The sequence below is a fragment of the Nerophis lumbriciformis genome, linkage group LG21, assembly GCF_033978685.3.
Source record: "Nerophis lumbriciformis linkage group LG21, RoL_Nlum_v2.1, whole genome shotgun sequence".
NCBI classification, from domain to species: Eukaryota; Metazoa; Chordata; class Actinopteri; order Syngnathiformes; family Syngnathidae; genus Nerophis; species Nerophis lumbriciformis.
Window position 1 is genome coordinate 44,376,798 of NC_084568.2, and position 12,885 is coordinate 44,389,682.

General features: G+C 51.8%; 1 protein-coding gene across 4 annotated transcripts; it reads left to right on the plus strand.

Annotated features, from left to right (window-relative positions):
* Nucleotides 1-2,830: 2,830 nt before the first annotated feature.
* Nucleotides 2,831-7,553, plus strand: LOC140679689 (uncharacterized). Of its 4 annotated transcripts, none has more exons than XR_012051062.1 (6): nucleotides 2,831-3,016; nucleotides 3,526-3,666; nucleotides 4,259-4,399; nucleotides 6,047-6,171; nucleotides 7,039-7,427; nucleotides 7,518-7,553. XR_012051062.1 is itself a non-coding variant. In XM_072915627.1 (5 exons), exons 1-5 carry the CDS (start codon nucleotides 2,885-2,887, stop codon nucleotides 6,264-6,266), a joined length of 564 nt encoding a protein of 187 aa, XP_072771728.1. In that variant the 5' UTR covers nucleotides 2,831-2,884; the 3' UTR covers nucleotides 6,267-6,335. The 4 variants fall into 4 exon arrangements, 1 of the variants encoding a protein (XP_072771728.1); XR_012051063.1 differs by lacking the exon at nucleotides 7,518-7,553 and having other exon boundaries at nucleotides 7,039-7,205; nucleotides 7,306-7,420; XM_072915627.1 differs by lacking the exons at nucleotides 7,039-7,427; nucleotides 7,518-7,553 and adding an exon at nucleotides 6,242-6,335.
* The last annotated feature ends 5,332 nt before the right edge of the window (nucleotides 7,554-12,885 follow it).

Sequence of the window (12,885 nt, forward strand, 5' to 3'; positions counted from 1 at the left end):
CGGGGGGAGGCACTAGTCGTATCCTCTACCAACTCGACACATTCTGGAATAGACAGGTGTTGTGGAGTATCTGGGACGGAAGGCCTCTTGTGTGGCTTCCTTTTTAGTGCCCCAGGGAACAAATGTGCCCAATCGGGGGACTCCTGAGGAAGCATCTCCTGAGGGGGCGTCTCCTGAGGAGGCGTCCGCTGCAAGGGTGAGTCCTCATAGTCCACCATAGGAGCCCCGGAAAGTGTGGGCCCCCGTGGTGAAAATTCACCCTGTGGTGCCGTCTCATCTGCCGTCTCAGGCTGGAGAGGGGGCCAGTCGGGGGTCGCGGAAGAGTAACGAGGGGACATCACCGAAGAAAGCCCCCGCTCCTGTTCTTCATCCCGAAAGTCGATCAGGAGAGGCGAGGAGGCCGTGGGTCCCCCTGGTGAGTCATCGTCGTCCTCTGTATGGGTGGGGGTGTCCTGGGTTTGATCCGCCCCGGAGCTTGTGGACCCACGTGGTGAGTCATCGTCGTCCTCGGTCTGAGTGGGGGTCTCCTGTGTGTCTTGTCTTGCAGGTGATCCCAGAGGAAGCCTCCTGCGAGATGCAGGAATAAGCTGGGTGGGCGGAGCCTCGCCGAGGGTGTCCTGGGCAGGCCCGCTGTCCGTGGCCCGGGGCTGTGTCACCCTCTGCTCCTTGGGTGGTTCCGGTCGACGAGGAAGGAAGATCGGGGCAACCCGTGCTGGAGGGATTGCATCCCGATCCACCTCAGGAGACCAATCTGGAGCCACGGCGTCGGTGCTGGTAGCCACCGAGACCCGGGCGACGACCCGAGCCGGAGGGCTGCTAGCCCGTACCACCCCAGGAGCCCCGTCAGGGCCCGTAGGGTCAGTATGGGTGCCCACCGATACCCGGGTGGCGGTCTGGACCGGCAAGGACTGGGCCGGGCGTACCACCTCCGCGTTGACAGGGGGGTCGGCGAAGGCCGCGACGATCAGAGCCTCGGCCTTCCCGAGGGTGTCCCCCATCAGTCTGCGTCCCAGATGTTTCTTGGCCCATGTAGAGGCCAGCTGAAAAGCGGGTCTCCAAACCTCGTCAATAAAACTGGTTATCTTGTCCAATTCCACTTGTAGAGTGTTTTTATAATGGTCTCTTAAAACCTCAACCGTCGTTAATGCCCAAGTCCTGGCATTGCACCTGATAAGCGTCTCAACGTCAGGGTTGGAGACCGCTGGTTTGATCATGGTGGCAAGCGTCTCTTCCATTTTTATTATGGACTGGGGGTGAGTGTCTTTTGTAACATTATTCAAATGATGTGTTATTTTGATAATATTATAAAAACACTGTGCTTTTAAATTCCCCTCCATGGACGTTGTGGAGTTGTCAGGGGGTGCAGTCCTCCGAGAAGCGTCCTGACGCTTCTTGCGTGTCTTCTTGGGACGGGGAGGATTGCGGGGACGTCTTTGAGGCCAATGTTCAGGTAAAAAATAGTCCTGAGAATAATGTCTGGGAGGCCTAGAGTCCATGTCTCTACTGGTATTACGGGAGCGCCCATTCCTCCTGGAAGCATCCCGGCGTTTCCTCCGTGTCCCCCTGGGGGGAGGAGGATAGCGGGGACGTCTTTGAGGTGAATATTGTGGCCTAAAGTACTCCTGAGAGTGCTGTCTTGAAGGCACAAAATTCCTATTTTGGCGTGTGTTTCTCCTATAATTCCACTGAGGGGCGCTGCGGCGCTCTTGATGTAGGTCATCAAAATGGCGGCGTGTCTGCGGGTAGGGGCGACGCGGATAGGAATCCTGCCGTCCCCGTGCTACATCCGCATAAGACCTCTGGGGCCGCTGCTCATCCCACTGAGAAAAATATTCCTCCTGGTCATAATGACAACGTTCATCATCCTGGGCGAGCCACTCTGAAGGCGCAGCCTGACGTCGCCGTGCGCGTCTTCGCCCCGACCTGACCGGAAGCCAGTCGTATTCGAAACCATCCGACATATTGCAAAATTATTTTAATATGTCGCTGGTGTGGATGATGTGAAAAACTGGTTGGCGAAAAAAAGGTTTGTTCGCTTTATAAAAATAAATTGTCTTTATCCGTTTCCTTTGTGAAAAAGAGAGAACGGAATGCTCGGAGGCGGGACTTCCGCCGAGGTCAAGATAATCACTTCCGGTTGATGGCTGGCTGTATAAACGGTGAGATACGCTTTTTTGTTCAAAAATATGCTGTATCTCGCGCTAATGAGCCACCGGAATATCTCGTGAGTAAAAATAGCACATGTAGTATCAAAAATAGGCTGTTTATTTACAGAAAATAGCGACTAGTGGAACGAAAGCGTCGCGCCGCGACCAGGCCTTCAACTGGACACGGCAAGTAAACAAATACAAGAAAAATACTACAATGTGTCAGAAAAATATGAAAAAAGTAGAAAATGTATATTTACATGAAACGAGTCAGATGGCAACGTTTCGGTAAGATACCTTCATCAGGCCTGACTCGTTTGTAGAGAGTTAGCAGGTTAGCACGGCAGGTAGGCTAAAATCAACCTTTTATCCTTGCAGTGAAAACAGGTATGGGTTAGGGTTAGGGTTAGGGTTAGGGTTAGGGTTAGGGTTAGGGTTAGGGTTAGGGTTAGGGTTAGGGTTAGGGTTAGGGTTAGGGTTAGGGTTAGGGTTAGGGTTAGGGTTAGGGTTAGGGTTAGGGGTTAGGGTTAGGGTTAGGGTTAGGGTTAGGGTTAGGGTTAGGGTTAGGGTTAGGGTTAGGTTTGGGGGTAGGTTTTAGGTAAGGAGAAGGGAATGGTTAGGGTTAGGGAAGAGGGGGGGTGGGGGGTATGGGAAAAATAAAGAAGGGAAAAACGGGAATGTGCACTGTCCGTCACAATCCAACGGGCTCACACTCACACCTCATTTAGGCCCCCTGGATGTCTGGTGCCCAATTTGGAGATCCAAAGGAGCTCCGCCCGGTGGCGTTGGGCGAGGCTCCATTTGGGATCCGTCTCTACGACAGTCGCCCGGACGGAAGACCACCCGTGTCGGAGAAAATGCTGAACCAGGTGAGTGTTGGTATTTTTATGCCTAACGATGTTGTACTTGTGTTGGGCGAATCTCCTAGCTAAGGTATTGCCCGTCTCGCCCACGTACATATCGCCACATCGTTGGCACCGAATCACGTACACACAGTTTAGGGTTAGGGTTAGGGTTAGGGTTAGGGTTAGGGTTAGGGTTAGGGTTAGGGTTAGGGTTAGGGTTAGGGTTAGGGTTAGGGTTAGGGTTAGGGTAGGGTTAGGGTTAGGGTAGGGTTAGGGTTAGGGTTAGGGTTAGGGTTAGGGTTAGGGTTAGGGTTAGGGGTTAGGGTTAGGGGTTAGGGTTAGGGTTAGGGTTAGGGTTAGGGTTAGGGTTAGGGTTAGGGTTAGGTTTGGGGGTAGGTTTTAGGTAAGGAGAAGGGAATGGTTAGGGTTAGGGAAGAGGGGGGGTGGGGGGTATGGGAAAAATAAAGAAGGGAAAAACGGGAATGTGCACTGTCCGTCACAATCCAACGGGCTCACACTCACACCTCATTTAGGCCCCCTGGATGTCTGGTGCCCAATTTGGAGATCCAAAGGAGCTCCGCCCGGTGGCGTTGGGCGAGGCTCCATTTGGGATCCGTCTCTACGACAGTCGCCCGGACGGAAGACCACCCGTGTCGGAGAAAATGCTGAACCAGGTGAGTGTTGGTATTTTTATGCCTAACGATGTTGTACTTGTGTTGGGCGAATCTCCTAGCTAAGGTATTGCCCGTCTCGCCCACGTACATATCGCCACATCGTTGGCACCGAATCACGTACACACAGTTTAGGGTTAGGGTTAGGGTTAGGGTTAGGGTTAGGGTTAGGGTTAGGGTTAGGGTTAGGGTTAGGGTTAGGGTTAGGGTTAGGGTTAGGGTAGGGTTAGGGTTAGGGTTAGGGTTAGGGTTAGGGTTAGGGTAGGGTTAGGGTTAGGGTTAGGGTTAGGGTTAGGGTTAGGGTTAGGGTTAGGGTTAGGGGTTAGGGTTAGGTTTGGGGTTAGGGTTAGGGTTGGGGTTAGGGTTAGGGTTAGGGTTAGGGTTAGGATTGGGGTTAGGGTTAGGGTTAGGATTGGGGTTAGGGTTAGGGTTAGGATTGGGGTTAGGGTTAGGGTTAGGATTGGGGTTAGGGTTAGGGTTAGGGTTAGGGAAGAGGGGGGGTGGGGGGATATAAGGAAAATAAAGAGGGGAAGTACAGAGGGAATGTGCGCTGTCCTTCGACAATCCAACCGGCTAACACTCACATCTCGTTTAGGCCCCCCGGATATCTGGTGCCCAACTTTACGATCCAGAGGAGCTCCGCCCTGTGACGTTGGGCGAGGCTCCATCTGGGGTTCATCTCGAGGACAGTCACCCGGACGGAAGACCAACCGTGTCGGACAAAGTGCTGGACCAGGTGAGTGTCGGTATTTTTGTGTCTAACGATGTTGTACTTGTGTTGGGCGAATCTCCTAGCTATGGTATTGCCCGTCTCGCCCACGTACATCTCGCCACATCGTTGACACCGAATCACATATACACAATTCTGGGTGTGTCGGCCGCCACGGCACAACGGCTGGAAAACCTTGCGGTTGTGGGGGTTCACCAACCATTGCGCGCGGCGGACAAGGGTGTCCCTCCGAGTGGAGGGCGGGTCTCTCAATGAGCTGACCCTGGCCCTGACCAACAGATCACTCAAGTTTGAATTCTTCCGGTAGGCCGGCACCACATAATGCTCCGGCAGCCTCCCACTACTCTCCAAAAAGGTCCGGAAGTTGTTTTTGACCTTTCTAACGACCCGTACGGCCGCGGGAGAGTAGGTGGTGATCAAGGGGATCACGTCTGTCCCAGGGGGAGGTCCCCTCGGGTCCAGGAAGACCCTCAACTGCCGTCTGAGGAAGGACCTGGAGTAGCCCCTCCTCTTCAGGGCAGAGAAGAGGGCCTTCGAGGCCACCAGGAAGTCCTCCCGCCTGGTGCAGATACGATGAAACCTAAGTAATTGGGATTTCACCAGCCCCGCAAAGGTGTGCTTGGGGTGGAAGCTGCTTTTGTAAAGGAGCGCATGGGTGTCGGTCCCCTTGAAGAACACCTTAATGTCCAAATGTTGCGTTTTATCAAAATTCGGACCCTTGAATGTCGTGGTATCCAAAAAGTCGACGGATGTGATGCTCGTGGTCGACTTGATGGTAATGTTTTTATTGTGAGTGTTCAGCGCGTTCAAAAATATGCCGAACTCCTCACCGGAATGAGTCCAGACGCCCCATATGTCATCAAGGTACCGGAAGTAGTGGAGAGGACGTTTTGGGCAAGAGGCCAAGGCCGAGGTCTCCCACTCTGCCATAAAAATGTTGGCATAAGCCGGCGCAAATTTCTTGCCCATAGCAGTGCCCTTAATCTGGAGGTAGAAACGACCATCGAACTCAAAATCGTTTCTCCTCAAATTAATTTCAAGGAGCTGCAAGAGCTCCTTTTCAGGCCTGCTGACGTCACGGTACCTGTGGAAGACATTTTTGACAGCCTGGACACCCTCACTGATGTCAATGTTTGTATACAGGCTGTCAATGTCAATGGTAAATAAGATGGCATCTGGGGGAATGTGCACATTCTTGATTTTATCAATGAAATCATAAGTATCCCTGAGGTAGCTGTCGTGTCGAACGGAGAGGGGCGTTAAAAAATGGTCGATGTACTCTGCCGTTCTGTACGTCTCGCTGCCGCAGTCAGACACAATGGGTCGGCCCGGAGGGATCTCGTGGGGCTTACTCCATTTGTCTGGCTCCTTGTGAATTTTGGGGAGCATATAAAACCTGCGGGAGCGAGGGTCCGGTTCCCCCAGGAGATACCTTTTTTGTTTCAAATTGATAAATTTTTTAAGTAGAAGATTGTCGAGAATCTTTTCTACCATGGGGATGGTTTGGGGATAAATTGGTTCCGGCAGGGGTTTATAATAGGTCATATCACCCAACTGTCGAGAACCCTCCCATATATATTGCGATCTGTCAAAAATGACAACAGCGCTCCCCTTGTCAGCTGGTTTGATCACAATGTGTTTGTTTCTTTTCAGACTATAAAGGGCCTCCACTTCTTCGCGTGTCAAATTGGGGGTGACCGCAGGTGCGCAGCCCGAGCCGGACAATGTGAGCCCATCGGCCTGGACCATCGCCTGGAATTCCGGAGGCAAAAGTCCAGGTGAGGGCTCCCAGCCGGAGCGGGCTGTGAATGGTGTGGGTCTGAGAGTCTCTTGTTTCTCATAATACAGGGCCAGTTTGACACGTCTATGGTAGCGCTGGAGGTCAAATTGAAGTTGATGATGCCAGTCACTACTGAGATTGGTAGAAGGAATAAAGTTGAGGCCCTTGTTGAGGAGGGAGATTTGTGAAGGGGTCGGCGTGAAATTATGGGCCAAATTTATCACGTTCTTATTGCCCCCCCGAGTGTTCGGGATTATGGGGATTCCCAGTTTAAATAAGTAAGCCAGTGCACGAGCATTAGCTCGGCTGTGTCCCGAGTCCAATGGATCAGGTCAGGTTGGGTATCAAATGCCTGGCTGTTGAGGGCCGGGATGTGATCATAATGGTTCCTGATGTAACTATTCAGACTCCCGAGGTTGGTTTTCTGCTCCGCGGGCAGAGAGGCTGAATAATTAATCAGGGGGATTAGCACCCGGGCACGTGGGAAGGTGTTCCTGGCTGCCCTGAGTGCCCCTTGGAGCTGCTTAATAGTAGTCTCCTTAACCTTCTGTTCACGGTTGTTGATCCCAAAGGCTAGTACCAACACATCCACCTGGTCCAGCACCATGTCTCTCGCGGCTGTGGCCCTAGCTAGGATGGCCTCCGCGTGGCGGAAGGTGGCCCCCGGGTAACTGTCTATTTGTAGGTCGTTCACCTCGAAGGTTGGTATGCGACTCAGATTGGAGTCGCCGATCATCAAGAGCCTCTCGCTGACCGACAACTTCCAATCTGACAATTTTCTATTTGAATTGTCGTGTCTAGTGGGCTTACGGGGAGGGCCATAAGGGCATTCCTCCTCTGAATCGGTACCCTCTGAATCCGACAGGTGTTGTGGAGTGCCTGGGACAAAAGAAGTGCCTGGGACAGAAGGCCACTTACCCGTCGCCTCCCCCGGCGCCCCAGGGAGATGAGGGACCCGATCGGGAGGCGAGCAGAGAGGGGAGGGGGGAGGAGGAATAACATGGAGCCCCCCACGGTCCTGTCCCCGCTGAGGTGAGTCCGGGTATTCCACGAGCGGGGCCCCGGGAGATGTGGGCTCCCGTGGCGAATGTTCACTCTGTGATGTGGTCCCCTCTTCCGTCTCATGGCTGAGTTGGGACCCGTCGGAGGACGTGGAAGAGTTGTGTGGGGACATCATCGGCGAATGCTCCAAGCGATCCTGCTCCTCGTCCCGAAGATCCAGGAGCGGAGCCACGGAGACTGCGGACCCCTGTGGTGAGTCACTGTCGTCCTCGGTCTGGGTGGGGGTATCCTTCTGTGTTATGTCCGCTCTGTGTACCACGACGGTGGGATCCTGTCTTGCAGGTGATCCGGGCGGAAGTGCCCTGCGGCGTGTGGGAGGAGACTGGGTCGGAGGAGTCTCCCGTGTGGTGTCGTCCACAGGGCGGCGTTTCTCCCTCTGCTCCCTAGGTGGTTCCCTGGCTGCAGGAGCCGGCGGACGGCGGGGGAGGAAGATCGGGGCCATCCGCAATGGAGGGACCGCTGCTCGATCCACCTCCGGAGACCAGTCTGAGCGGGGGGCGTCGGTGCTGGTGGCCACCGATGCACGGGTGACGGTCTGCACTGGAGGGCTCCCTGCCCGTACCACGCCAGGAGTCCTATCTGCGCCGACAGGATCTGTGGCGGTGGCCACCGATACCAGGGCGGCGGGCCGGGGTGGCGAGGAGCGGACCGGGTGTGGCACCTCAGTGTTGACAGGGAGGTCGTCAAAAGCCCTGACAATCCGAGTCTCGGCCTGCCGGAGAGTGTCTCCCATCAGTCTGCGTCCCAGATGCTTCCTGGTCCATGTGGAGGCCAGCTGGAAAGCGGGTCTCCAGTCCTCACCAATAAATTTGGTTAATTTGTCCATTTCCTGGTGTAAAGTTTTTTCATAGTGTTCTCTTAAAATGACGACCGTTGTGTGTGCCCAATTTTGGGCATTTTCTTTGATGAATGCTTCCGTCTCAGGGCTGGTCACCGCCGGTCTAATCATGGTGGAAAGCGTCTGTTCCATTTTTAATATTGCCTGTGGAAAAGTGTCTTTTGTGACATTATTCCAATGGTGTGTGATTTTAATGATATTATAACAACACTTGGCTTTTAAATTCCCCTCTATGTCTGTTGTGAAGTTATTGGGGGGTACATTCCTCCTAAAAGCGTCCTGACGCTGATTGCGTGTCTGCTTGGGACGGGCATGATTGCGGGGACGCCTTTGTGGGTAATGTTCAGGCATTAAATGTTCAGGCACAAAATGTGTTTGAGGACGGGGAGCCCTGCGGGGACGCCTTTGTGGGTATTCAGGCATAAAATGTTCAGGCCTAAATTGTGTTTGAGGACGTGGAGGAGTGCGGGGACGCCTTTGTGGATAATGTTCAGGCCTATAATGTGTTTGAGGACGGGGAGGATTGCGGGGACGCCTTTGGGGATACTGTTCAGGCATAATATATGTCTGAGGATAATATCTCTGATGCACAATGTCCCTGCTGTGTTGAGTGGAGCGTGCATTGCTCCATAGGTTCCGCTGGGGGGCGCTGTGGTGCTCCTCCTGGTGTGCGCCCTCCCAATGGCGGCGTGTCCGCGAGTAGGGGCGAGGCTGTCGTTCAAAGTGGGAACGCTGGTCTCCCCGCGCCACCTCAGCATATGTTCTCTGGGGCTGCTGGTGGAACCGTTGAGGATAATGATCATCGCGGTCGTCGTAATGGTCATCATCCCTGGTGAGCCTCTCTAGTTGCGCAGCTCGACGCTGCCGTCTGCGCTTCCGCCCGGACCTCACCGGAAGCCAACCCTCGTCCTCGTCGTAATAGTCCGACATCTTGTACAAATGTTTTATTCGTTGGTGTGGATGGTTGTGCAAGGGTTTTAGCGAAACTGAGGTAAGTTCGCTTTTGTAAAAATGTTTTTATTGGTCCGTTCTTTTAGTAAAAAAGAATAAAAAGGACGAACCGGATGCTCGTGGGCGGGACTTCCGCCGAGTTCGAAGGGAGCACTTCCGGTCTGGGCTTTAAATTGTATTAGGTAAGAATATTGTCTTTTTGTGGCAAAAATATGCAATATCTTACACTAATAAGCCAACGGGATGGACTAGAAATACAAATGTAAATTGTATTTGAAAAAATAGACGGTTTATTTACCGAACAAACAGTGAGTTGTCAGAACGGCGCCTCACGTGGTGCTCAGTCCAGCTGGGCACAGCAGGTAAACAAATAGTCCAAAAATAGAACGATGTGTTGAAGAAAATAATAAAGTTGAGAAAAGGTATATTTACATAAAACGAGTCAAATTGCTGCAACGTTTCGGTTGAAAACCTTCATCAGGCATGACTCGTGAGGAAGGGTAGCTAAGCACAAGTAGTCTCTTGTGTGCCACCAATCTATTGGTCCAACAAAGATAATTTGCGGGAAACAAGTGCCAATAACAACAAACATTAAAATTAGGGGGGTGGGGTCCCCGTCATGCACAACATTGGCCTTCAAAATAGAACTTTTTTTGCCAAAATAAAAGGTGCAAAACGATAACAAACACAGTGACCCTCTGAATTCCCAGGCTGCTAAGGCACAAAAATATGATTTATGTAGATATAAGCGCTAATGAAATTAGATGAGTGAATTATGCAAATAATGCTGAAAACACCCTGAATTGTGATCTAGGGCTTCAGAAACGAACAAGGAGGGAGCAGAGGATGTCCCTGTTGTCTCCCATATATAGGTTTGGATGTGTGTATGTGTGTCTTACACCATCCCCAGGTAAATATTGTGGATATGTTGTGTTGAAATTATTTTCAGATGAGTATTGTTGATGTGTTGTGTTGGAATTGTTTTCAGGTAAGTATTGTTGACGTGTTGTGTTGAAAATGTTTTCAGGTAAGTATTGTTGATGTGTTATGTTGATATTCTTATCAGGTAAATATTGTTGACGTTTGTATTGAAATTGTTCCTGTGTCCACAGGTGTCAGGTTCAGGAGGCACCGAGGGGGAGAGCGAGAGCCGGCTAGGATTGGAGGCACTGGCTGGTTAGGTTTGGGGTTAGGGTTAGGGTTGGGGTTAGGGTTGGGGTTAGGGTTAGGGTTAGGATTAGGGTTAGGGTTAGGGTTAGGGTTAGGGTTAGGGTTAGGGTTAGGGTTAGGGTTAGGGTTAGGGTTAGGGTTAGGGTTAGGGTTGGGTTAGGGTTAGGGTTAGGGTTAGGGTTAGGGTTAGGGTTAGGGTTAGGGTTAGGGTTAGGGTTAGGGTTAGGGTTAGGGTTAGGGTTAGGGTTAGGGGTTAGGGTTAGGGTTAGGGTTAGGGTTAGGGTTAGGGTTAGGGTTAGGGTTAGGGTTAGGGTTAGGGTTAGGGTTAGGGTTAGGGTTAGGGTTAGGGTTAGGGTTAGGGTTAGGGTTAGGGTTAGGGTTAGGGTTAGGGTTAGGGTTAGGGTTAGGGTTAGGGTTAGGGTTAGGGTTAGGGTTAGGGTTAGGGTTAGGGTTAGGGTTAGGGTTAGGGTTAGGGTTAGGGTTAGGGTTAGGGTTAGGGTTAGGGTTAGGGTTAGGGTTAGGGTTAGGGTTAGGGTTAGGGTTAGGGTTAGGGTTAGGGTTAGGGTTAGGGTTAGGGTTAGGGTTAGGGTTAGGGTTAGGGTTAGGGTTAGGGTTAGGGTTAGGGTTAGGGTTAGGGTTAGGGTTAGGGTTAGGGTTAGGGTTAGGGTTAGGGTTAGGGTTAGGGTTAGGGTTAGGGTTAGGGTTAGGGTTAGGGTTAGGGTTAGGGTTAGGGTTAGGGTTAGGGTTAGGGTTAGGGTTAGGGTTAGGGTTAGGGTTAGGGTTAGGGTTAGGGTTAGGGTTAGGGTTAGGGTTAGGGTTAGGGTTAGGGTTAGGGTTAGGGTTAGGGTTAGGGTTAGGGTTAGGGTTAGGGTTAGGGTTAGGGTTAGGGTTAGGGTTAGGGTTAGGGTTAGGGTTAGGGTTAGGGTTAGGGTTAGGGTTAGGGTTAGGGTTAGGGTTAGGGTTAGGGTTAGGGTTAGGGTTAGGGTTAGGGTTAGGGTTAGGGTTAGGGTTAGGGTTAGGGTTAGGGTTAGGGTTAGGGTTAGGGTTAGGGTTAGGGTTAGGGTTAGGGTTAGGGTTAGGGTTAGGGTTAGGGTTAGGGTTAGGGTTAGGGTTAGGGTTAGGGTTAGGGTTAGGGTTAGGGTTAGGGTTAGGGTTAGGGTTAGGGTTAGGGTTAGGGTTAGGGTTAGGGTTAGGGTTAGGGTTAGGGTTAGGGTTAGGGTTAGGGTTAGGGTTAGGGTTAGGGTTAGGGTTAGGGTTAGGGTTAGGGTTAGGGTTAGGGTTAGGGTTAGGGTTAGGGTTAGGGTTAGGGTTAGGGTTAGGGTTAGGGTTAGGGTTAGGGTTAGGGTTAGGGTTAGGGTTAGGGTTAGGGTTAGGGTTAGGGTTAGGGTTAGGGTTAGGGTTAGGGTTAGGGTTAGGGTTAGGGTTAGGGTTAGGGTTAGGGTTAGGGTTAGGGTTAGGGTTAGGGTTAGGGTTAGGGTTAGGGTTAGGGTTAGGGTTAGGGTTAGGGTTAGGGTTAGGGTTAGGGTTAGGGTTAGGGTTAGGGTTAGGGTTAGGGTTAGGGTTAGGGTTAGGGTTAGGGTTAGGGTTAGGGTTAGGGTTAGGGTTAGGGTTAGGGTTAGGGTTAGGGTTAGGGTTAGGGTTAGGGTTAGGGTTAGGGTTAGGGTTAGGGTTAGGGTTAGGGTTAGGGTTAGGGTTAGGGTTAGGGTTAGGGTTAGGGTTAGGGTTAGGGTTAGGGTTAGGGTTAGGGTTAGGGTTAGGGTTAGGGTTAGGGTTAGGGTTAGGGTTAGGGTTAGGGTTAGGGTTAGGGTTAGGGTTAGGGTTAGGGTTAGGGTTAGGGTTAGGGTTAGGGTTAGGGTTAGGGTTAGGGTTAGGGTTAGGGTTAGGGTTAGGGTTAGGGTTAGGGTTAGGGTTAGGGTTAGGGTTAGGGTTAGGGTTAGGGTTAGGGTTAGGGTTAGGGTTAGGGTTAGGGTTAGGGTTAGGGTTAGGGTTAGGGTTAGGGTTAGGGTTAGGGTTAGGGTTAGGGTTAGGGTTAGGGTTAGGGTTAGGGTTAGGGTTAGGGTTAGGGTTAGGGTTAGGGTTAGGGTTAGGGTTAGGGTTAGGGTTAGGGTTAGGGTTAGGGTTAGGGTTAGGGTTAGGGTTAGGGTTAGGGTTAGGGTTAGGGTTAGGGTTAGGGTTAGGGTTAGGGTTAGGGTTAGGGTTAGGGTTAGGGTTAGGGTTAGGGTTAGGGTTAGGGTTAGGGTTAGGGTTAGGGTTAGGGTTAGGGTTAGGGTTAGGGTTAGGGTTAGGGTTAGGGTTAGGGTTAGGGTTAGGGTTAGGGTTAGGGTTAGGGTTAGGGTTAGGGTTAGGGTTAGGGTTAGGGTTAGGGTTAGGGTTAGGGTTAGGGTTAGGGTTAGGGTTAGGGTTAGGGTTAGGGTTAGGGTTAGGGTTAGGGTTAGGGTTAGGGTTAGGGTTAGGGTTAGGGTTAGGGTTAGGGTTAGGGTTAGGGTTAGGGTTAGGGTTAGGGTTAGGGTTAGGGTTAGGGTTAGGGTTAGGGTTAGGGTTAGGGTTAGGGTTAGGGTTAGGGTTAGGGTTAGGGTTAGGGTTAGGGTTAGGGTTAGGGTTAGGGTTAGGGTTAGGGTTAGGGTTAGGGTTAGGGTTAGGGTTAGGGTTAGGGTTAGGGTTAGGGTTAGGGTTAGGGTTAGGGTTAGGGTT